This window comes from Oncorhynchus mykiss, chromosome 1, assembly GCF_057628025.1.
Source record: "Oncorhynchus mykiss isolate SJ-2025 chromosome 1, ASM5762802v1, whole genome shotgun sequence".
Taxonomy (NCBI): domain Eukaryota; kingdom Metazoa; phylum Chordata; class Actinopteri; order Salmoniformes; family Salmonidae; genus Oncorhynchus; species Oncorhynchus mykiss.
The window spans coordinates 33731614-33755396 of NC_143022.1; the positions used below are offsets into that span (position 1 = coordinate 33731614).

At 42.1% G+C, this 23783-nt stretch overlaps 2 protein-coding genes across 3 annotated transcripts in view; both read left to right on the forward strand.

Moving 5' to 3' along the window:
• tmem253 (transmembrane protein 253) overlaps nucleotides 1-23783 on the forward strand; it is a 224515-nt gene that overhangs the window by 39313 nt on the left and 161419 nt on the right. The window lies entirely within an intron of this gene.
• LOC110521325 (RNA polymerase II elongation factor ELL2) overlaps nucleotides 1-23783 on the forward strand; it is a 53874-nt gene that overhangs the window by 24000 nt on the left and 6091 nt on the right. For both annotated transcript variants that reach the window (XM_021598821.3, XM_021598812.3), the window contains 8 exons: nucleotides 632-792; nucleotides 8548-8792; nucleotides 9658-9782; nucleotides 12255-12372; nucleotides 12751-13207; nucleotides 14021-14084; nucleotides 23026-23197; nucleotides 23326-23370. In XM_021598821.3, the coding sequence (XP_021454496.2) occupies nucleotides 632-792; nucleotides 8548-8792; nucleotides 9658-9782; nucleotides 12255-12372; nucleotides 12751-13207; nucleotides 14021-14084; nucleotides 23026-23197; nucleotides 23326-23370 (1387 nt within the window). The remainder of the gene's footprint in view (nucleotides 1-631; nucleotides 793-8547; nucleotides 8793-9657; nucleotides 9783-12254; nucleotides 12373-12750; nucleotides 13208-14020; nucleotides 14085-23025; nucleotides 23198-23325; nucleotides 23371-23783) is intronic.

Here is a 23783-nt window from a genome sequence, read left to right on the forward strand (position 1 = left end):
AAGTTTAATGCTAGCTAGCAACTTACCTTTGCTTCTTACTGCATTCACGTAACAGGCAGGCTCCTTGTGGAATGCAATGAGAAGCAGGTGGTTGGGCTAGTTAACCGTAAGGTTGCAAGATTGAATCCCCAAGCTGACAAGATAAAAATCTGTCGTTCTGCCCCTGAACAAGGCAGTTAACCCACCGTTCCTAGGCCATCATTGAAAATAAGAATGTGTTCTTAACTGACTTGCCTAGTTAAATAAAGGTGTAAAAAAATAAATAATAATTTTTAAAAAATAAAAGAATTCGGCCAAATCGGTGTCCAAAAATACAGATTTCCGATTGTTATGAAAACTTGAAATCGGCCATAATTAATCGGCCATTCCGATTAATCGGTCGACCTCTAGTTAGCACCGCAGCTCATAGGCATCTTCACTTGTTGTACAGCTTAATGCCATAGCATAGGATGTGAGGAATGAGCATGAGGACAGAAGTCAAAGAACCGGTCATGGGAGTGAGGCATATGTCACACGTAGACAGAAACACAAATACACTTTCACGAAATGGTCTATTTAATGGGAAGTAGTGTGTGATATTTTGTACATTACCAGTTGCTGCTATGTGAGCCTGATCCTGTGTTCTCCTCAGGGAGGGCAGGGAGCACCTGGAGGGCCAGGGCAGTATTCAAGACAAGATCACGGTGTGTGCCACTGATGACTCATACCAGATGACCCGAGAGCGTATGTCTCAGGTTGAGAAGGACATCATGAGCAGGTCGGCCATCGAGATCAAACCAGGCTCCACACATGGTAAGTCTGCAGTCACAGGCTGCCTTTACCTATGCTGACTGCGTTAGGTCCAAACCAGCTTCATACGGAGTCCTTTGCTGCCTGGGGATCAAGGGAAAAATAATGGAGGTGTTTAATGTTCTCGGAAAGCTTCTAATCCATCGCCTTCTACCATCTTGTCCTGCTGATAATTGCCATATGGTATGAAAGTTTTCACATAATTGATCAAAGTACTGGGTTGCAATTATTCATGCGAGAGGGGATGCCTCTTTTTCTTCTCCTTTTCCCTTCATTTTGACCAGATTGCTTAGGCACGTTGCCAACCTGCCTAGCAGCTCCATTCATGTGATTGAGTTTGCCAGAAGTATGCACTAACTAGTCTCATGCTGAGTGGATGAAGTTTTGCCTAAGAGTTTAATTACAGTGGCTGCGACTCAATTAGTTTTCATCTATTGAAAAACTGAATAATGTATGGAGATTCTTTGAAGCAAAGGCCATAATTCATCATAAGAACTTATGAACTAATGAAGATCTAAATTAAAACACTGTTTATTTGCGCCACAAAGTAAATAAATTATTGTGGGAGCATACCAGTGCTGTACATGCCTTTACACAGCATCAGAACCAGTGGGACCGTTGGAATGTGCATTAGTTATATTTCATCCAGGAGGAGGGTGTAGACACAGGCTTCTGTGTCTTCTGATGGGTTATGTCTTGTTGTCTGAAGGGACATGTTGCAGATGCTGTGTATTATAACCTGGACGCACACAAAATTGCTGCGTTTATGACGTTATACTAGTGGCTTTAAGCCACATGGAGCTCATCTTTGCACACACTGACAGTTTTACACATATTGTCTAAAACATAATTATAACATTTAGTGGTAATTCCTGCACAAGCCATTTTCTACAGCTGTTGAAGCAAGCAGGACACATGACCTCCCATGCTCTGCTGCTGAAAATGGACCTCTTCCTCTTCTTGCACAACCCAGTTAAATGTAGCTGGCATGTTTGCTGTGTAATATCTCTGCTGAATGAGTACAAAAACAAAGAGCTATTTCTTATCCAAATACATCATTTTTACATTAAACTTTATCAAGTAAAAATGTAGAAGGCCACTTGCAGCCTTAGCCTGGTAACATTGACATTGGTTCTCATGTTTCATAGGGTGTAAGGCACACAACTGGGCTCGCTTTCCCACAGCATGGACAGGACAGGACAGTAAGGTGCCCATATACTTGATATCAAAGGGAACTTAAATGAAAGGGTCATAAACTATACGTCATATGCGCTACGGAGCACACAAACCGACATCTTTCTAAATACCAACCATCTATGATTTTAGTTGTAATGTATGGCTCAAAAACCTGTACTTTCCCAGCGAAAGGATTGCTGAAGAAATTCTGCAAAAGGCATTTTAAGGTCATCACTGACCATTCTTTACAAAACTGTCTAATGAAGGGAAAAATCATTTTTTTAGTTCAGTAGTGATAAAAGTATTGGGAAGCTATATCTGGAAACCCATTGGCAGCCCCATCTCCCACCACTTGTATGCTGTGATTACAACTTTTTGAGGTCGGTTTTGGTTGGATTCTTTATTTTCTTTATCGTGGTTTTTGATTTTGGTTTTGATTTGTATTATGTAATAATGACATTGATTTTAGAGCCATTTTTATTTATTTTTTTGGTTACTTTTCAACCTTTTTTTCCCTTCCCAATTTTGTGGTATCCATTTTGATAGTTAGTCTTATCTCCTCGCTGCAACTCCAGTACAGACTCGGGAGAGGTGAAGGTCGAGAGCCGTGTGTCCTCCAAAACACAACCCAACCAAGCTGTTTTGCTTCTTGACACAATGCCCACTTAACCCAGAAGCCAGCTGCACCAATGTGTTGGAGGAAACGCCGTACAGCTGTGTCAGCGTGCACTGCGTCCGGCCCCCCACGCCACAGGAGTCGCTAGTGCGCGATGGGACAAGGACATCCCTGCCGGCCTAACCCGGACGACGCTGGGCCAATTGTGCGCTGCCAAATGGGTCTCCCGGACGCGGCCGGCTGCGACAGAGCCTGAACTCGAACCCAGAATGTCTTTTAATAGAAATTACAAAGCCAAAAATTTAAAATATTCCATTGTCTCTGTCAGGTCCAAATTTGGTAGACATCAGTAGAAAATAGAAAATTGCTAAGAAATAATAAAATATTGTACCTTTTTTAATATTATTTTGCGCTTTTAAGACATTAATTCCTTAATGTCATCGTCTCATGTCTGCTCAGGGAGTAGCTGCTGGCCAGCCAGACCATTTAACATGATCTCTGTGCTCCCCATACTGTACTGTCTTTAGTCATCCTATTTAGCTAGGCTAGCCTGCCTAAGTATTCTACAGAGCTGTCTGACAAAATTTGACTCGTTCTTCAAGGTAGATAAGGCATACTTTAACAAACTGTCTCTCCCTCTCATGTTGTTTTTTATTTTACCTTTATTTAACTAGGCAAGTCACTTAAGAACAAATTCTTATTGTCAATGATGGCCTAGGAACAGTGGGTTGACTGTCTTGTTCAGGGGCAGAACAACAGATTTTTATCTTGTCAGCTCGGGGATTCGAGTCCAACACTCTAACCACTAGGCTACCTGCCGCCACTGAACAAGTCCTCTCATGTGGTCTGTGCGTATCTAACCTAACATAGTTAGTGTAAAATTGTATCCATCTGTCCAAGCCTGAAAAAACAGACTCAATGTATAATGGTAATTTTAGTTTTATTTAACCTTTTTATTTTAACAGGGAAGACATTGAGACCTACACTATATATGCAAGAGTATGTGGACACCGCTTCAAATTAGTGTATTTGGCTATTTCAACCACCCCCGTTGCTGACAGGTGTATAAAATCGAGCACACATCCAAGCAATCGCCATAGGGAAACATTGGCAGTAGAATGGCCCATACTGAAGAGCTCAGTGGCTTTCAACGTGGCACCGTCATGGGATGCCACCATTCCAACATGTCAGTTCGTCAAATTTCTGACCTGCTAGAGCTGCCCCGGTCAACTGTAAGTGCTGTTATTCTGAAGTGGGAACATCTAGGAACAACAATGGCTTAGCCACAAAGTGCTAGGCCACTCAAGCTCCAGAACGGGAACATCGAGTGCTGAAGCGCACAGCGCGTAAAAATGGTCTGTCCTCTGTTGCAACACTCGCTACCGAGCTCCAAACTGCTTCTGGAAGCAACGTCAGGACAATAACTGTCAATCGGGAGCTTCATCAAATGGGTTTTCAAGTCCAAACAGCCGCAAGCAAGCCCAAGATCACCATGCGCGATGCCAAGCGTCGGCTGGAGTGGTGTAAAGCTTGCCGTCATTGGACTCTGAAGCAGTGGAAACGCGTTCTCTGGAGTGATGAATCACGCTTCATCATCTGGCAGTCCGACAGATAAATCTGGGTTTGGAGGATGCCAGGAGAACGCTACCTGCCGAATGCATAGTGCCAATTGTAAAGATTGGTGGAGGAGGAATAATGGTCTTAGGCTGTTTTTCATGGTTCAGGCTAGGCCCCTGAAAGGAAATCTTAATGCTACAGCATACAATACATTCTAGACGATTCTGTGCCACCAACTTAGTGGCAACAGTATGGGGGAAGGCCCTTTCCTGTTTCAGCATGACAATGCCCTTGTCCACAATGTGAGGTCAATACAGAAATGGTTTGTTGAGATTGGTGTGGAAAACTTGACTTGCCTTCACAGAGCCCTGACCTCAACCCCATCGAACACCTTTGAGATGAATTGGAACGCTGACTGCGAGCCAGACCTAATCACCCAACATCTGTGCTTGACCTCACTGATGCTCTTGTGGCTGAATGGAAGTAAGTCCCCACAGCAATGTCCCAACATCTAATGGAAAGCCTTCCCATAAGAGTGGAGGATGTTATAGAAGCAAAGGGGGACCAACTCGATATTAATGCCCCTGATTTTGGAATGAGATGTTTAACGAGCAGGTGTCCACATACTTTTTGTCATGCAGTATATGTTAGTCACTATACCAGTCATGGAAATTAACTGAAAAACATGTACTTTTTTCAGGCAGTGTATTTGTGTAGGAATGTGTATATCTTTTGTGCTTCCCATTACTTTTTGTATTTAGAGATCGATTGGGTATAATGTGTAAATTTACATTGTGTATACAGGGCGCATTTGTAAAAGAGATCTAAGTCCCCAATCAATACTTTAAATTGCCTGAAATGCACCAGAACGTCAAGATGAAATGTATTTACATTTTTGACCCAGCAATAAGGTGCATTAAAACTAAAAGCAGATTTACCTAGCTCAGTGGAAACCCTAGGAACCTTGTTAACCAGTCCTGTGAACGGGTTAGGCAACTCGGGTGTCTATATTTTAACAGCAAAGTTGGATAAGACAGAAGTTTATGAAGTCGTGCCTTGTAAACAAAAAGGGAAAAATGTAGAGATCTATGGGTCTTTAGCGAAGTCCAGCCATCCTTTTGATGCAGTGATGAGTAAAAAAACGAAGGGCACTATGGTAGATGCATCCAAAGGTTTAAGAGTAGTAACAACTGCACCTGGATAAATAATATTACCATAATCAAGAACAGATAAAAAGGTAGATGGAATAATCTGCTTCCTGCTGCTTATAGAAAGGCACAATCTGTTTCTTTAGAAACGCCCACTTTAAATCTTAGCTTCTTTACCAGCTCATCTACAGTATGATTTTGTTTATAAACGTCAAATCCCATATCAACCCAAATGCCTAAGTATGTATATGCTGCAACACGTTCAATTGGAGGACCATCTAATGAGTGAACATCTACTTCATCTGAAACATTCTCAGGAGAGTTTGAAAACAACACGTGAGACACTACACCTAGTTAATTACCACGTTTCTGCGCTGAACTAGGTTGAACATTTGCTTAATGTAAACTACAACTCCCATCAGTTCAGCGTCCCACATAGTTCTTGACTTGATTTCTCTCGTGAATGATTTGATTTCACCCTAGAGAAAGGGCGCGTTGGGCTCACAAAATAAAATACTACGTGGAATTCAAGTAATGAACCGACGTTAGTCAATTAGTTGTTTAATAACCGAAACCCCCTCCAAAATATCTGATATTGAGGTTAAGAAAGGCTTGGTTAGTCCAGTTATGGTTGGGTCTGGTTAGACTCATTTATCTGGTAAGGAGAACATCAGGTAGCAGTAGGACATGCCAATACACCCAAGGAGTGAGGAATACCACAAACTGTGTGCTGTCTTTGAGATGAGATGATAAGCCAAGATCATAATTCTCTGTGATCACTAAAGATCCTATGGCACTTAATGCTGGAGTAGAACTTAACCCTGCCCTCCTGGCTAAAGTCCAACCTGGGAACCATGGAGAACTCATCGTAAGCCTGTTATAGGCTCACTAACTCCTCACTTCTCTGCTTGGTCTGGTGTCAGTCTGACGTACATGACTTATTGTTGTAATGCATTACACCTTGGTGATAGACAGGCTGAGGAACACCCGATAATCTCAAACTGAGCTATGATGGTCTTCGGTGTAACTATACATGTTGGACGAATGCTACTGTTGTGGTTTGAATGTGATAAACATTGGTGTATCCAAACATGACTATCTAGTATAGGGTTGCCACGATACCAGATCGCAATACTACAATACCTGATTTTCCATGGCAAACAGGAAAACACAAAGCAAACGTAACTCTTTGGTCCTTTAAAAAAGTTACTGTATGTAAAATGTTGCATGCTGTAGCATGGAAAATAAATGTGATTCTGGGTGACATAAAGATTCTGTTTTTGATTTTGTACGCCATGATGTTGAACAAATATTTTTTTACAAACAAGGAAACCAACCCATATCATATTTCTGAAAAGCAACTTATGTTTCAGTCAAGCATGTGCAGTAGAAAGAATAGCGTTTTACAAACCTTCCCATAACCAACTACATGACAAGCAGATTTAATTTATTGTTAGCGTCTAGTCGCGGCTTGTTTTAAAATGAGGCAATACAGGCTATTTCTCTACACGACAGGAAGATATTGGACTGTAAAATGTATGCGTCTTGAACCAGGGTAGCTGTTACGACAAGCTCTCGAAACTACATTGCATTTGGCAAAAGCAGAGATTTACCCTCAGGCCCAGAGTTGATTAAAAAAAAAATAGTTTGATGTTACTAGGGCTCATATTATATGTTGTTGATATCGTCATTTTTCACATTAAAGAAAATGTCATGAATTGTTTGTATAATGTTTGATGCATAACACACAAGAATAGAGACATTTTGGTGACTTGTTATTCAATATCTTTAACATTATTACATTCCAGTTGTGCAACAACTGTGGCCTTTTTAGAAATGTGAACTTGAGTGCATGGAGCCAAATAATTGACATACTCCTTAAAATACTATTTAGATTGTCATATCTAAACCTACTCTAGCTCCCGGGTGGCACAGCAGTCTAAGGCGCTGCCTCTCAGTGCTAGAGGCATCGCTACAGACCCTGGTTCGATTCCAGGCTGTATCACAACCGGCCGTGATTGGGAGTCCTATAGAGCAGCGCACAATTGGCCCAGCGTCCTTTGGGTTTGGCTGGGGTAGGCCGTCATTGTAAATAATAATTTATTCTTAACTGACTTGCCTAGTTAAATAAAATATAATAGATCAACTCTTTCACATACAATACTTTACATAATGCAGTAGATGCATGATACCAGAACCACACTGCTCCCACATAGAGGCTGTGCTTTTCATCCTATAGCAACCTTGAAAGCAGATCTTAAACGTTTAATGAGATTAGGTTGGGGAGATACATCTACATACAGTATAAGCACCACCATGTCCTGCTGGCTTGGAGCCAGGTTAATTAGTGCTGCAACAGGAAAAATGGTCTCTGTGTGTGAGTGAGCAAGGTGCGTTAGTTTCCATGCTCCTCTGTTTGCACAGGAACTGGCCAACCTCACTGTCAACCCTTTCACTGCACTCCAAGCCTGGTGCTGCGTACCAACGCTTCGATCACACCGACAGCGTCATTGCGGTTTGGTACACCAGAATTGCATTCATTTCCAATGAAGGGATGCGTTTGTCTTGGAGCAGTGTGTTGCAGTGCGTTCGGTGTGGTGCATCCATTGGACTTATCGAACGTACGCGTCAAACCTGTATGTGTAGACGGCTTGACAGAAACGGTAGCAGAAGGTGAATGTGGAACTTTTGTTGCATAAATATCCAGATGATCCTGGGTACTATTTTGCGCAAGGATGCTGTCGGTGTGATCGAAGGGTTAGTGTGTATGTGTACAGGAGGCTTTCATGAGATCTGGCTAAATATTTTAAGACGCTATTTCCTACTAGGGACACAAGGTGCCATTCCTGTGTGCGGTGTTTGCATACTGTATATATAACTGACATCTGTCAAGACAAAGTTTTGCTTCTGGCCCTTGTCACATTAGACCAGGCCTTTTTTGCATAACTGGTCTGGGCTATTCAGAGAAGTGTCTGTGTATTTTGAATCCTGTTCAGAGGCAGTTAGAACAAGCATAACACTTCCATCGCCACTTGTCACATTTCCTATGTACTGCTTCTATGAGAGCTTTGAATTATCCAAGTCATAATTGTGGTAATTGCTGAAACTTTCATTGACTGACGAGCACAAAACCACTGCTTTTCACTTGGTAACAGTAGCTTAGTAAGAAGGTAGCTTTTATGACGGAGAGATATTTTGTAAGTTACTAAACATTTTTCTTGTCAAATGGTGCCTCTCTGTGCATCTCCCTTTCTCTGTCAGGTAAATGTGTGAAGATCCAGAGGAAGCAGGGCCTGTTGTCAGGCATGGACAGCAGCAGCAACAAGCACTCCCCTAACAACAAGAAGAGCGGGGCCCCCAACCCAGTAGTCCTCAGGCCCCTGAGAGACCGCATCATCCACGTCCTGGCCTTAAAGCCCTACAGGAAGCCTGAGCTCCTGTTGTGGCTGGAGAGGGAGAGGGCCACTCCCAAGGACAAGACTGACCTGGGAGCAGTACTGGATGAGGTGAGACCTGTAGAACGCAACACGGCACAACACTAAAACTGTACTCCGATACTAGGATGTAGATATGTGTACATGGTAGGTGCTGGTTTTACTAAGTGGAGCTATAACTCAATAATGCACAACTTTTGCATATTGTATTCCAATTGTAATGCATTTGAAATGAATAAACAATCTATTTTGTAAATGAAACATTTAAAACATCACAGCAACTTTCACATTGAAAGAAAGGACAGGGTCTTTAAAAGTGCCTCTGAGATTCAGCTGCATCTATAAGCAATTCTAAATCCCTCCAGGGATTCCAAATGGAAACACTGTAGTGTAGCCGCTCTGTCTCCCTCGCTCGCTCTCTACATCCACTCTGAATCTAATGCTAATGGCTCCTTTTACAACCAAATGTTGAGCAGCTAAGTGATCTCAGTTGGTATATTTGAGGCGTACTTCCTGTTCTGGGTATGTTTGGGAGTCCCAGTGCAGTCATACAAGGAGCGACTGTGTCGCTGCTGCTACTGCCTCTACTGGTAGCTGTAATTAGAGCTGTGCTTTAATTATGTCTGGAGGAGAAGACAGTGTTTCCACCGGGGAGGGTGGGGTATCTCCAGCCAGGCCAGTACTACTCTGACAAATGGATGTCGTCTGTCACAGAGGCTCTCTGGGTAGACTAGATTTGGTACTGTTTTTGTGACTGACTTAGCACTAACTTGGTGCAGTGCTCGTGTAATTGCTGTGTTTGCTATCAATTACATGGTGAACAATGTATTATTATTCTGATAGTCTGCCAGTTGAGCCTGTCTTTTAACCGGGGTCAAAAGTGTATTTTAATGCTACAGGGACAGAGGGTTCAAATGTGTTTGTCAATGATTTGCAGGTTGCTAAACTGAACCACAAAGACCACAGCTTTACTCTGAAGGATGAGTTCTACAGGCACGTCCAAAAGGATTGGCCCGGTTACCTGGAGGAAGAGAAGCCGCTCATCCATAGGCTCCTGGCCAGGTGGGTGTGGCTTGTACTTCTACTCACCTGTCTTCTCTACCATCATACTCTCCTTCACATTTTCACCACTGAATATTTAAATATGTACCTGTATCAACATGTTGGTGTCATGGCGGAGAGTCCCCGAATCTGTAGTTTATCTTAATTTAACCTTTAAGCGTCAGTAATTGGATGATTAACTCTTCTCAGTAGCAGGGTGCTCTGATGCTTTTTGACAACGTGCTGCCGTTGAGACTACTGGATTACTGTGGCAGGCTGCTGTGATCATGGTGAAAGGCGAGACTCTAAATGACTATTTCTCTACACAGATGAATTTCTTAATGGGCACATCAAAGCGGGGAGAGAAATATTCTCTGCTTGGTGTTGTCAAATAGCATTAATGTGGAGGAAGGTAGCCTGGCTGAGCTGTTCAGAATGAGAGTGGACGTCATCCCACGTTAAGTACGTGTCCTATCCTGCCACTGGTCAGTTAGGGGGTGGCTTTCATAAGCTTTTTTAGATGGACCTCCTGCCTGCTTATTGTTTTCATTCTGTTTACACTACTCAGATGTTCTAAAGAGAGCTCTGAATGGAAGTGGACATGTTGTTTTGCTGCATGTACAAGGTAAGGTTGATGTGGCTCATCAGTGTATGACCGTTTAAAAAAACAACAATTGTTTTCGATATCAGAGCCTTTCCTTATAGTTTATCCCAGAAAGCAACCATATTGCTGGAAGCCTAGTCTGTCAGAGGGTCTCATGTCTGGAATGTCCTGAAAGCCAGTGGTGCTTCCAGGAGATTCCATTGATCATGTAGTTGAAAAGGTCATGTGGCTGCTGTGGGAGGTATGATGGAACTCTGATTCCAGTGAGGTTTCTGTGAGGAAGGAGCTGGAGGAAGCAGATTGCCAGTGGAGAGAGGAGTGTTTGGCCTAACAGAGCCTGCATCTGGCACCATTGTTCTCCTCACTGAAGTGACTGGACACCGCTCTGTCTTAGTGCCTGCCTCTTGCAGATGTAATCTGTGTTCTGTAACCTAGAAACACTACAAACAGCCTAACACTTTGAAACATGCTGAAAAATGTGTCAGTTTCACCCTGAGGTCAAGTGTAGATAATGGGAGTGTAACATCTGTCTGACAATGTGGTCTATTTGTTCTAATGCAATATTCATGTGAACAGCTGCGTCAAGGTGGACTTTGCAGTAACCAACCGGTTCAACCTGTTTTGTGTTGTGTTTTCCTCTGTTAACATGGCCCCACCTCGCTCACTTCTCTGTAAACCATGCAATTGCAATTGGAGTTTGAACCATTATTTACTTAAGTGATAATGCCAGAGGAGCCAGTGTTTGGAGGATATATTGGCACGGGTGTTAGGCCCGAGAAAAAGTTGAGGACCGGCAAACCGTGCCAATATATCCTCCAAACACCGGCTTCGAGGGCATTCTCACGTTTATACAACCAGTTACCAACATATTCAAATAATGATTTACATATTTTCATATAACATGTTTTAATTTATTCATACTATTTAATTCTTCCACAAGATATAGTCCCAACACACACCTAGGGTTGCTACCCAAGCGGCGTTCTATCGGTTTGGTTGCCAGACTCATTCAGTCGTTATGTTCTGTATCTATGGACCCAGTCGTTCGTTCTGAATGTTCCACTGCCATCCTGACTGGCAACATTCTTATCCCTTGCTTGCTAGCGAGCTAATTTACAGCCACGTCAAACACTAGTGCAGCCAGAATAACAACGAAGTAGCTGCATTTGCGTTTGTTTAAGCTGTTTTCTAGTGACATTGTTATGGATGTACTCAAATAAATTTCGCCTGCCGTAGGAAATGTGCTCTCTTGTTAGCACGCTGTTGTTCAGAGGAGCTAGCTAACACAATCACTTCAAACTGAAACTGGAACGACGGCAAACTAGCTGCACTTTGTTTCATTTTTCATGTTTTCTATTGATAATTTGTATGGATATATACAAAGAACAATGCTGATTTCGACGGGATGAGAACAGCTGCCTGCCTGTCCCGACTCCCGACACGTTTAACATTACTATGGGACAGCTGAAGATTGAATTTGAATATAGAAACAATGTTGCAAATATCGGAGACTGACCGCAATGTTTATACAAATCTCCGCTGTTGAAAACTAAATGTTAGTCTAAAAGAAATGTGAGATCATGTCTAGATGCTTTTTTTATATATAGTGGAGATAAAGTGTGTAACTTCCCTGCCTGGGCTGATAAGACAGTGGATTACACAAATGGAACAGAGTAAATAGGCCTTTAAAAGTCATAGATTTAGCCAGTGGTAAATTGTGGAATTGACACCAGCTAAAATGAGTTTTTAACCAGTCTGCATTCCGGATTAGACCTACACGTTGAATAAAACATAATAAATCTGTCAAAAAAATGAGTTAAGCTTGGGTTATCTGCCCTAACATAAACGGAATAGCAAAGTAAAAATGTCTTCCCCTTTTAATGTTGCAGGAAACTGCAGCCACTGAGCAGCAGTAGCCAGTTGAAGAGTTTCCAGTCAAACCATTCATTCCACAAAACCCCTGCGGATTCTCCGTCACAACTCAGCCCGGTCAAGACTCCCTCTGTGGTAAATACTCTCCTACCTAACTCTAAAAGAATTCCTACATCCTGCCCTTACTCATTGTTTTTCTTAAAAGCTTGAGATTGATTAGAAATAAGAGAATGCACAGATTCATTTCAGGGGTTAAATAATTTATGTTTGAATAGTGTCATGCCTTTTGACTGCAGAATAAGCTTGAGTAAAGGAGAAATGAGAGGAAAGTTGCTTGGTTTGGTAGCATCTGCTTTTTATTCATTGGAGTGCTGGAGGCAGTTCAGTCACTGACATTTTCAGGAGCCAGTTATGATGTTTTAATGTAGAGGAGCCATTCCTTTCAAATGTAGGGTAAGTTGGTCTTCGCTAAGTTGTATTACAGGTAAAACCTCTTCTTTACCCTTCTCATAGAAACGCCCCGTGCCCTCCGACCTATCTGATTATCAGACCCCCAAGAAGCAAAGACTATTAGACCACAGTTTATCTCTGCAGTCTCCTTCCAATGGACAGCTTGGCACCTTTGGAGCCCGTAGCTCATCTGGTCCAGGCAACACCAGTGTACAGACTAAAACAGAGTTTGAGAGAACCAACAATCACGTCCAGGAGAGCCTTAATGGTCTCTACACAAGGCATAAATTGGGTTGCTCCTCCAGTATTCCCAAGCTGGAGAGGACAGAGCCAGGCCTAGCAGTACCAAGCCCCAAGGCTCCACAGACTGAGCCCTCCATCTGCACCGACCAGCAGCTAGCCAACGGCCAGCACAAAAAGAAGAAGTCCAAGAAGCACAAAGACAAGGACAGGAAGCGGTTAAAACAGGACTGGATAGAGAACAGTCCCGACCTGAAACAGAACCAGGAAAACATCACTGGTAAGACAGGCATCATCTCTTTCCCAATGTAATTTTCAACTAAATGATATCATTTTGAGGCCTTGTTGACTATAATGATAGCAGAAACAGAACATGTTGATAATGATACAGTAATGACATCAAAGGATATATTTACAGCACCACTGGTCTATGACCGCATTGAAATCAGAAGTTTAATCATTTACAATAACCATCTAATCAGTGTATTTGAGCCAACAAGATTACAGAAAAGACTGCCCAGTATTTGTATAAATACGAATAAACACTCTCCGTATACATAAACACTGTCCTTAAAACTTTCCATTTGCAAAGTAGTAAAAACCCAGTCAAGATGTCTGTTTTCCTAACCCATATTTATTACAGTAGTAAAAAAAACAACCTGCTCTAGAAAAGTATTTTGAAACTTCAAAGGGATCGGTCCCCAATAGTTTAGGTGACATATCTAGATATACGGCTCACAGTGAATTGCTGTAGGTTTTAAACAGAGTGGCGACAAATCAATGATCTGAAGAGAATTTCCAGTGGTAAGGGTGCTGTGTATGAAGCTTCCGCTAGCAACCCCCATCCCTTTCCCTGGCTAGTGTGTAGATGATTCTGTGGAACAGCTGGGTGACCCACGGTCCATCGAGTCAGCAGGCTGCTCTGACTCCCAATCTGGGGCGCTTCTGGCGTCACTGCCTGCCTTGTTAGCAGGTCTCTTATCCGTAGTAGTGATAAACGACTCCATCAGCCTTGGTATGATATGAGTTTTATCACATTTGCATTGGCAGATTACATGAACTTTTTTTTCTCTCTGCTTGTTTTTATCTCCAGACAATGAGGGGGCTAAAACACCTGTCACTCGTACATCACCGGAGGAGCTGCCCGAATTTTTAATGTAAGTTTAAACACACTGCTTCATTGACAAGTTCTCCAGAATTGCCCTGGGTTGCTGAGTTGTACTTCTAGGTTGATAAGTTATGTGAAACCCATTCATTTTGTAAACATGGTACAAGTGAAACCAGTATGTGGTCTCAGGTCTCAGTCTCAGTTTCCGTTTCTGCCATCTGTTGCTCCAATGTTTATGTTTAATGGTATTACTACTTTAGTCACTTTTGTTGTGAAAGGAAAGTGATTTGTTCCAAAAGGTCTGGATTTGGCTTGAAAACATTCACATAAATAGTGGAACATTTTGAAGTTTTAAATGGTCTGTCAAATGTGCATTAATAGCACAGCTTCACTGAGAACGACTTAAAAAGATGAGGCGCAAGCGCGTACCGATAGGACGCATGGGGTGTGAGTAGCTAGCTATATGTTATATGTTGAAACCAGACAAAGTTTAAATCAAGCCTCTAAAATCGATAAATTAACATATCCCCAAGCAACTGGGTGAGTGTGAGCGATCAGTGATGTACAAAAGCCACCCAATCAGCTGGTAAAGTGGCGCGGTGACACGAGTCCAACAAGCCATGGCTTCCCCGGAGGAAAAGATAAGGAGCAGCTTGGAGATGCAAATTCGTGTAATGAACAGTTGAAGGATATCTAGGAAAACATGGCTAAAACGCTCTCAATGCACAACAAAACAAACTGCTACAATCTGTTATTACAAAATGAGATTAGCTCAAAAAGACAATAGATGCTGTCGTGTCAGTCACACACAAACAAGACGTGCACATGAACGGTCAAGACGACAAAACAAGCCTTTTGGAGACCAAGTTTCAGAATTCAGAAGATGAATTGGATGAAAGAGTATTTTGTCCTCACTGGAAGATGAGGAAAAAGGAGACCTTTCCAGCTAAGTGGTCAAACTGATATCAGAGGAACTGGATGTGAATCTATCACCAGAAGACAGAAGAACGCTAAATACCCAATCATTGTAATCTACAACTTGTCAACTAGGATGAGAGAGACGAAGGAATACATTTCGATCAGACACTGGAGAAAAAGGGGATCAAGTCTCAGCTCTGCTTCCCGGCAGTACTGTGGGTATCGAAGGGAACGCAAAGGATGGAATTCATAAGCGCCGGTGAATCCCTAGTCAAGTAGGAAAAAACAAGCTTCTCTTAAGTTGAGACAATATCCTTTCCCCCTCCCCCAATACAACCTATACTTTCTCCAAGTAATTGTTTTCCTCTATGAAGTAACGACATAAGTAGCCAACGCCAATGGGCTACATGGACACTGACAAGACAAGTCAAAAGGGAAAGTGTGGGTAAAGTGAAGGATGGTGAATAGGTGTGTGTGTGTGGGAAAAGTGAGGCATGGTGAGTAGGTGTGTGAGGGATGGTGAGTAGGTATGGGAGAGAATGGGTGTGTGGATACAGGATGGATGTTGGGTGGGAAATAATGAGAATGGATGAGTAAGTGGATGGGTGTAAGTGTGTCTGAGCAGTAGGAAGGGTGGGAAAAGTTGGGAGGTTGGTACAAGTTTGGCTTGGATGTGCAAGGGTGGGAGATAGGGAAGGACAAGCTTAGCTTTTGTGGGCAAGGATGGGAGGTTGGGGCAAACTTGGATGGGAGGCTGGGACAAGCTTTGCTTGGGTGAGGTAAAGGGGGGGGGGGGACTGGGAGGGGGAGTTGGAAAGGAATGGGCTTGGGAGAGAGTCGGAAGGATTTAACTATATAACAATGTAATTGGATTTTTTTTTGTGACTTGCAAACCTGCTGTAAAATAAATAAGGGTTCTGGACAGATTAGGAGAGTATGTCGAGTTATTATTATTATAGCTAAGATTCAATGGTGGCTATTGTTGAGAGTGGAGAGGAGCTCTATCCGAGAAATTGGGACGAGGTGACTGGGAGGGCATCAGACAGACAGTTTTGTGTGGGGCCTCCACTCATCTCACTTCAGTCTCTTGGTGGACTCACTCTCCCCAAGTAGAGACCTATCATCCACTATACTTTAATTGAATTTACAAGGCAATACAAACTGACCACAATACTTAAGTGGTTGTCTTTCTCCAATATATAAATTACATAATCTTGGTACATTAGGAGATGAGTTGGAGCTTAAAATCCCTAAAAATAACACCTTTGCTTTGTTTTTTGTGTATTCTCTGTTAAATGTCTGCTCAGCCCACATGCCCACACAATCTATACTGTATTTGTAATGTATATAATGACTATGTATTCATATTATGACTCTCCCATTCCATGGAATGTCTGCTGAATTGTTATATCTAGTTCTTCAATGACCGACAGAACAGACAAGGTTAACTTTGATTTTATACAAGTAAGTATCCAACTTATTACATGGAATGTGCACAGGCTCCATACATTTAAAAAAAAAAAAAAAAGCATATGGTTCTTGAACACTTAAAGAGATTGTCAGCAGATGTGGTTTTCCTGCAAGAGTTTAAAAAAGATTTCTATGAGAAATTGAATATTTCAAGAGGAGCTTGGTTGGAGAGGCCTATGCTGCCATCTACTGTAGCAATCAAATTCAATCACATTTATTTATAAAGCCCATTTTACATGACCAGATGTCACAGTGCTTATTTTTGTACTTTTACACCTTTTTTCTCCCCCATTTTTTGTGATATCCAATTGGTAGTTAGTCTTGTCCCATCGCTGCAACTCTCGTACGGACTCGGGGGAGGTGAAGGTCGAGAGCCATGCTTCCTCCGAAACACGGCACACTGCTCACTTAACCCGGAAGCCAGTCCCACCAATGTGTCGGAGAAAACACTGTACAGCTGGTGACCGAAGCTAGCGCACCGGCCCACCACAAGGAGTCGCTAGAGCACGATGGTACGAGGACAGCCCAGCTGGCCAAACCCTCCCCCAACCCGGACGACGCTGGGCCAATTGTGCTCCGCCTCATGGGTCCCCCAGTCATGGCCAGTTGCGACACAGCCCAGGACCTGAACCCGGATCTGTAGTGATGCCTCAGTGTCTTAGACCACTGTGCCACTTGGGAGGCCCAGAAATCACTATAAAAAAACTAAAAAAACATTCAAAATACACTTCTTGTAAAGAAGAAAATTAAATGTCTGAACTTAAGCAGTGACATTTTACTTTTGTAGAGAGCCAACAACTACAGGTTAAACTCAAATAAAGCATATTAACTAATGGCAAATAAGCTTGGTTAACATCTCGCAGCCCTCACAAAATGAATACATGCCAAACCAGTTACAATTTTAAAAGATGAAAAATACAAATGCGTTATTTAGAATCAATGCGATTAATGACCATTTTAAAAGCGTCTATGAAAATCTATATCAATCAAAATTAAACAACTTTTGGACTGATCCTACAGCCTTAGACTCAACAACCCTGAAGCATTTATCAGTAGACAAAAAAAGAATCACTAAAAACAAAGATCAGCCAAAATGAAATATTAGACACTAAAGTATTTGCGTGGAGAAAAGCATCAGGAATGGACGACTTTCCCATAGAATTCTATTTAACATTTTGGGACAAAGTAATGGCCTTTTAAAATAAATCTATATATATTCTTAAATAAAAGGTTAACTAGGCAAGTCAGTTAAGAACATTCTTATTTTACAATGATGGCCTACATCGGCCAAACCATCCCCTAACCCGGACGATGCTGGGCCAAATGTGCGCCAAACTATTTACACAAATGACAAATGGCTTCCTAGTTCCGTGTATCAAATAGTTATTTCAGTTATATCAAACCAGGAAAATCTGGAGAACCCCCTGTTGATTACAGACCCATACATTTTATAAATTGACAAAATAATAACAAAGCTCAAAAGCAGTACAATGGCAAAAGTATTATCAACCAGACAGGGTATATAAAACATTTACGCAAATTAAAGAACATGTTTCAGTTTAATACATACAATACGCAAAAAAACATGATATCGATAGATCAATAATGGCTGTTGAGGCCAAAACGTCTTTCAAACATCTTGAATGGCCTTTCTATTCAAAACTTTAGTAACTTTCAAGCTGAAATAATACATTTAATAAAAATGTTATATAAATGTCTTAAAGCAAAAATATACACAAATAATACATTATCTAATGAAATGGCTTTAGAAAGGGGCACATGACAGGGATGTCCTCTCTCCCCCCTCCCGTTTCCACTGGCAATTAAACCAATTGCAGAAAGAATTAAACAGGACACAAATGTAACAGGAATCAGTATTGGAAAATATTAATATAAACAAAACTTATTTGCAGATCTTCTGATATACCTGACCAATATTGAAAACTCAATGCCCCCCCCTTGCTAAAAATATTTTCAGAATACTCTAAAATCTCAAGATATAAAATGAATATGGAAAACCCCCGAAATTATGGCAACTAAAAAAAATAACTCATGATCTACAGTAATCCTTTAAGTGGACCACAAACTTAGGATGCTTAATAAGTAACAACAAATGTATAAAAATAACTTTATCCCATTACTCAACAATATGAAAACATATCTAATTAAATGGAACAATCCTCCAGGTCGAATAAACCTCTTCAGAATGATATGGCTCCCAACGTTTGTATATTTATTCCCGGTAATAGCAATTACCCCACCGAAGACATTATTTAAAAAAGTTTACTCGGTCATAACAGACTTGATATAGGCAAATACAACTCATAAAACAAAAAGGAAGGTTTTACATCTTTCTAAGTCTGAGTGTGTTTTTACCTTTCAGACTTGGAATTGTATCAACTCGCCATCCAAGGTGTTTACTTGCGACCATATCGTTAAATGCACTAAAGAAGAGCAATGCGTACAAATTGAAAATGCACATACTTATCTTTTCACGTGTCTATTTTCAAAGGCTAAAGCTAAGAACATTAAGAACTTCCTAGTTAAGTACACTATAACAATATGGGGAAAAAATGTACTTATTCTACATGAGCCAATATCACTCCCATAAAACACAACCGAATGGAACAATCCTTGGATAGCTTTTCGTAATTCACTGATTTTTAAATTGGTCCACATGGAAAACTAAAGCCATGATAACCATAAATTACAATAGGAAATACATAATTTCCATTACAGAATTCAGATGCAATTTTAGTCTGTCCAATGTAGATTATAAAATTATTACATGCATGTAACTTAAGTTTCATATCACGAAATTTCGATTTGAAATCTTTTGGACATCAGCGCAATATTGAGGGAATCTGATTTGAGTCAGAAAAGGATATATATATATATATATATATATATATATATATATATATATATATATATACACTGCTCAAAAAAATAAAGGGAACACTTAAACAACACAATGTAACTCCAAGTCAATCACACTTCTGTGAAATCAAACTGTCCACTTAGGAAGCTACACTGATTGACAATAAATTTCACATGCTGTTGTGCAAATGGAATAGACAACAGGTGGAAATTATAGGCATTTAGCAAGACACCCCCAATAAAGGAGTGGTTCTGCAGGTGGGGACCACAGACCACTTCTCAGTTCCTATGCTTCCTGGCTGATGTTTTGGTCACTTTTGAATGCTGGCGGTGCTTTCACTCTAGTGGTAGCATGAGACTGAGTCTACAACCCACACAAGTGGCTCAGGTAGTGCAGCTCATCCAGGATGGCACATCAATGCGAGCTGTGGCAAGAAGGTTTGCAGTGTTTGTCAGTGTAGTGTCCAGAGCATGGAGGCGCTACCAGGAGACATGCCAGTACATCAGGAGACGTGGAGGAGGCCGTAGGAGGGCAACAACCCAGCAGCAGGACCGCTACCTCCGCCTTTGTGCAAGGAGGAGCAGGAGGAGCACTGCCAGAGCCCTGCAAAATGACCTCCAGCAGGCCACAAATGTGCATGTGTCTGCTCAAACGGTCAGAAACAGACTCCATGAGGGTGGTATGAGGGCCCGACGTCCACAGGTGGGGGTTGTGCTTACAGCCCAACACCGTGCAGGACGTTTGGCATTTGCCAGAGAACACCAAGATTGGCAAATTCGCCACTGGAGCCCTGTGCTCTTCACAGATGAAAGCAGGTTCACACTGAGCATGTGACAGACGTGACAGAGTCTGGAGACGCTGTGGAGAACGTTCTGCTGCCTGCAACATCCTACAGCATGACCGGTTTGGCGGTGGGTCAGTCATGGTGTGGGGTGGCATTTCTTTGGGGGGCCGCACAGCCCATCATGTGCTCGCCAGAGGTAGCCTGACTGCCATTAGGTACCGAGATGAGATCCTCAGACCCCTTGTGAGACCATATGCTGGTGCGACTGGCCCTGGGTTCCTCCTAATGCAAGACAATGCTAGACCTCATGTGGCTGGAGTGTGTCAGCAGTTCCTGCAAGAGGAAGGCATTGATGCTATGGACTGGCCCGCCCGTTCCCCAGACCTGAATCCAATTGAGCACATCTGGGACATCATGTCTCGCTCCATCCACCAACGCCACGTTGCACCACAGACTGTCCAGGAGTTGGCCCAGGCGTTGTAGGGAGGTCACTGAGCCTCATTCTGACTTGTTTTAAGGACATTACATCAAAGTTGGATCAGCCTGTAGTGTGGTTTTCCACTTTAATATTGAGTGTGACTCCAAATCCAGACCTCCATGGGTGGATAAATTTGATTTCCATTGATAATTTTTGTGTGATTTTGTTGTCAGCACATTCAACTATGTAAAGAAAAAAGTATTTAATAAGAATATTTCATTCATTCAGATCTAGGATGCGTTATTTTGGTGTTCCCTTTATTTTTTTGAGCAGTGTGTATATATATGGGTCAGTCAAATTATTGGATTCGGCTATTTCAGCCACACTTGTTCCTGAAAGGTGTATAAAATCGAACACACAGCCATGCAATCTCCATAGACAAACATTGGCAGTAGAATGGTCTTACTGAAGGGCTCAGTGACTTTCAACGTGCCGTCATAGGATACCACATTTTCAACAAGTCAGTTCGTCAAATTTCTGCCCTGTTAGAGCTTCCCCGGTCAACTGTAAGTGCTGTTATTGTGCAGTGAAAACGTCTAGGAGCAACGACGGCTCAGCCGCAAAGTTGTAGGCCGCACAAACTCACATAATGGGACCGCCGAGGTCTGTAGTGCATAAAAACTGTCTGTCCTCGGTTGCAACCCTCACTATAGAGTTTTTATGGCCGAGCAGCCGCACAGAACCGTATGATCACCATGCGCAATGCCAAGCGTCGGCTGGAGTGGTGTAAAGCTCACCACCATTGGACTCTGGAGCAGTTGAAACACGTTCGCTGGAGTGATGAATCATGCTTCATCATCTGGCAGTCTGACGGACGAATCTGGGTTTGGTGGATAACAGGAGAACGGTACCTGCCCCAATGCATAGTGCCAACTGTAAAGTTTGGTGAAGGAGGAATAATGGTATGTGGCTGTTTTTCATGGTTCGAGCTAGGCCCCTTAGTTCCAGTGAAGTGAAATCTTAATGCTACAGCATACAATGACATTCTAGACATTTCTGTGCTTCCAACTTTGTGGGAAGGCCCTTTCCTGTTTCAGCGAGACAGTGCCCCCATGCACAAAGCGAGGTCCATATATAAATGGTTTGTTGATCAGCGTGTAAGAACTTGACTGGTCTGCACAGAGCCCTGATCTCAACCCCATCGAACACCTCTGAGATAAATTGGAACGCCAATTGCGAGCCAGGCCTAATCGCTAAACATCATTGCCCGACCTCACTAATGTTCCTGTGGCTGAAGGAAGTCCCCGCAGCAATGTTCCAACATCTAGTGGAAAGCCTTCCCAGAAGAGTGGAGCCTGTTATAGGAGCAAAGGGGGACCAACTCCATATTTATGCCCATGATTTTGGAATGGGATGTTTGCCGAGCAGGTGTCCACATACCTTTGGTCATGTAGTGTAGTTAAGATATACAAAACCTTGCAGCCTATCCGACTGACAATCTCTCTTTTTTTTCTTTTTTTTACTATTGGAACCAAGACTTAAAAATAACTGATATTGGCACAAGCTGGAGGAAACAGTTAATGGGAATGTGTAGAATTTATTATACAAGAGACAACATTTACAAATCCTACAGCACAAAGGCAGAGTCATGTCTTAATAAGTGTAAAACTAACAATGACTCAATAATCCAGTCCTTCTGGGAATGCTATGAAGTCTAAAAGTTATGAGCGGAGTTAGAAAGTTGTCTGTCAGAAGTATTACAATGCAAATGTACTTTTAATCCATCTGTCTGCATATTTCAATACATGCATCTGAGTGAGTAGTGAGACCCAATGTGTTGGACGATACTTGTCTTGTCAATCATCTTGAAAAAAACGTCTACTTAAACTGGAAATCAACCAATCCTCCACACAATGGAAAGGTCAAATGTTGAAAGTGTGTGGGTGATAGAGAGAAACAAAATGATGCAGTTTGAGGCCATGTGGCCATGGGGGGAGTCTGATGTCATTGATGTTTGTGTGCACCTGTATGCTGTTTTTTATTTTTATGTTTTGTGTTAAAAAATAAATAAGAGAGTGACTTAGAAAACAAATAATCTAGGAGCGGCAGGTATCCTAGCAGTTAAGAGCGTTGGGCCAGTAATCGAAAATTTACTAGGCATCGATGTCCCCGTGAGAAAGGCACTTAACCCTAATTGCTCCAGTGTCGCCATCTATAATGGCAGATCCCTAGCCGTGACCCCACTCTCTGAGGGTATCTCAAGGGGAGTGGGATATGCAAAAAACAAATGTCCAATTCACACGTGTATAATACACACTTGTACGTGAAATGGGACAAATGTAAGCACTTAATTATTAGTATCTGTCTTACATTTCTAAATCTCTATGAAATCATTGGGGAGTCATAGGCCATCACTCTGCTAATCTGCAGTGCCACCTTCTGGAAAGAACCATGAATGTTTCTATTTCCACGTTGGTTGTTGAAATGACAGCTCACAAGATGTTGGTCTCTCTTTCCAGAAAGTACAACACCATCACAGCCTCAGAACAGCGACAACAGTACAAGCAGGATTTCTGTGCAGAGTACGATGAGTATAGGGCCCTGCACGACCAGATCGGTACCATCACTGAGATGTTTGTTCAGCTGGGTTCCAAGATAAACACTCTGTCCCCCGGTACACAGGAATACAAGGTATGAGCAAGGAACTGACATCACTTCCACTCACACAACACAAAACACTTCTGGTTAAACAGTTGAAGACCTGGTTTGATGTACTTTCAAGGACTTACTAAATGTCTTCTATTTTTCCACCCTTACAGCTCATGGAGGAGCAAATACTGCAGAAATACAGAAAGTATAAGAAAGTAAGTAACACATGAGCAGGAAATATAATTTAATTATTGTATAGCCGGTCTTGTCTACTGTAGCCTGTATGAATATCACAAATAACTTGAACTTATACCAGTGATATTAATCTTATTAGGATCAGATCATCTTTTACCATATACTCTTCACCCCTCTGCCTTGACCATGTCACCGTAATGCCAGCTCTCTGACACCCCTCTGCCTTGACCATGTCACCGTAATGCCAGCTCTCTGACACCCCTCTGCCTTGACCATGTCACCGTAATGCCAGCTCTCTGACACCCCTCTGCCTTGACCATGTCACCGTAATGCCAGCTCTCTGACACCCCTCTGCCTTGACCATGTCACCGTAATGCCAGCTCTCTGACACCCCTCTGCCTTGACCATGTCACCGTAATGCCAGCTCTCTGAC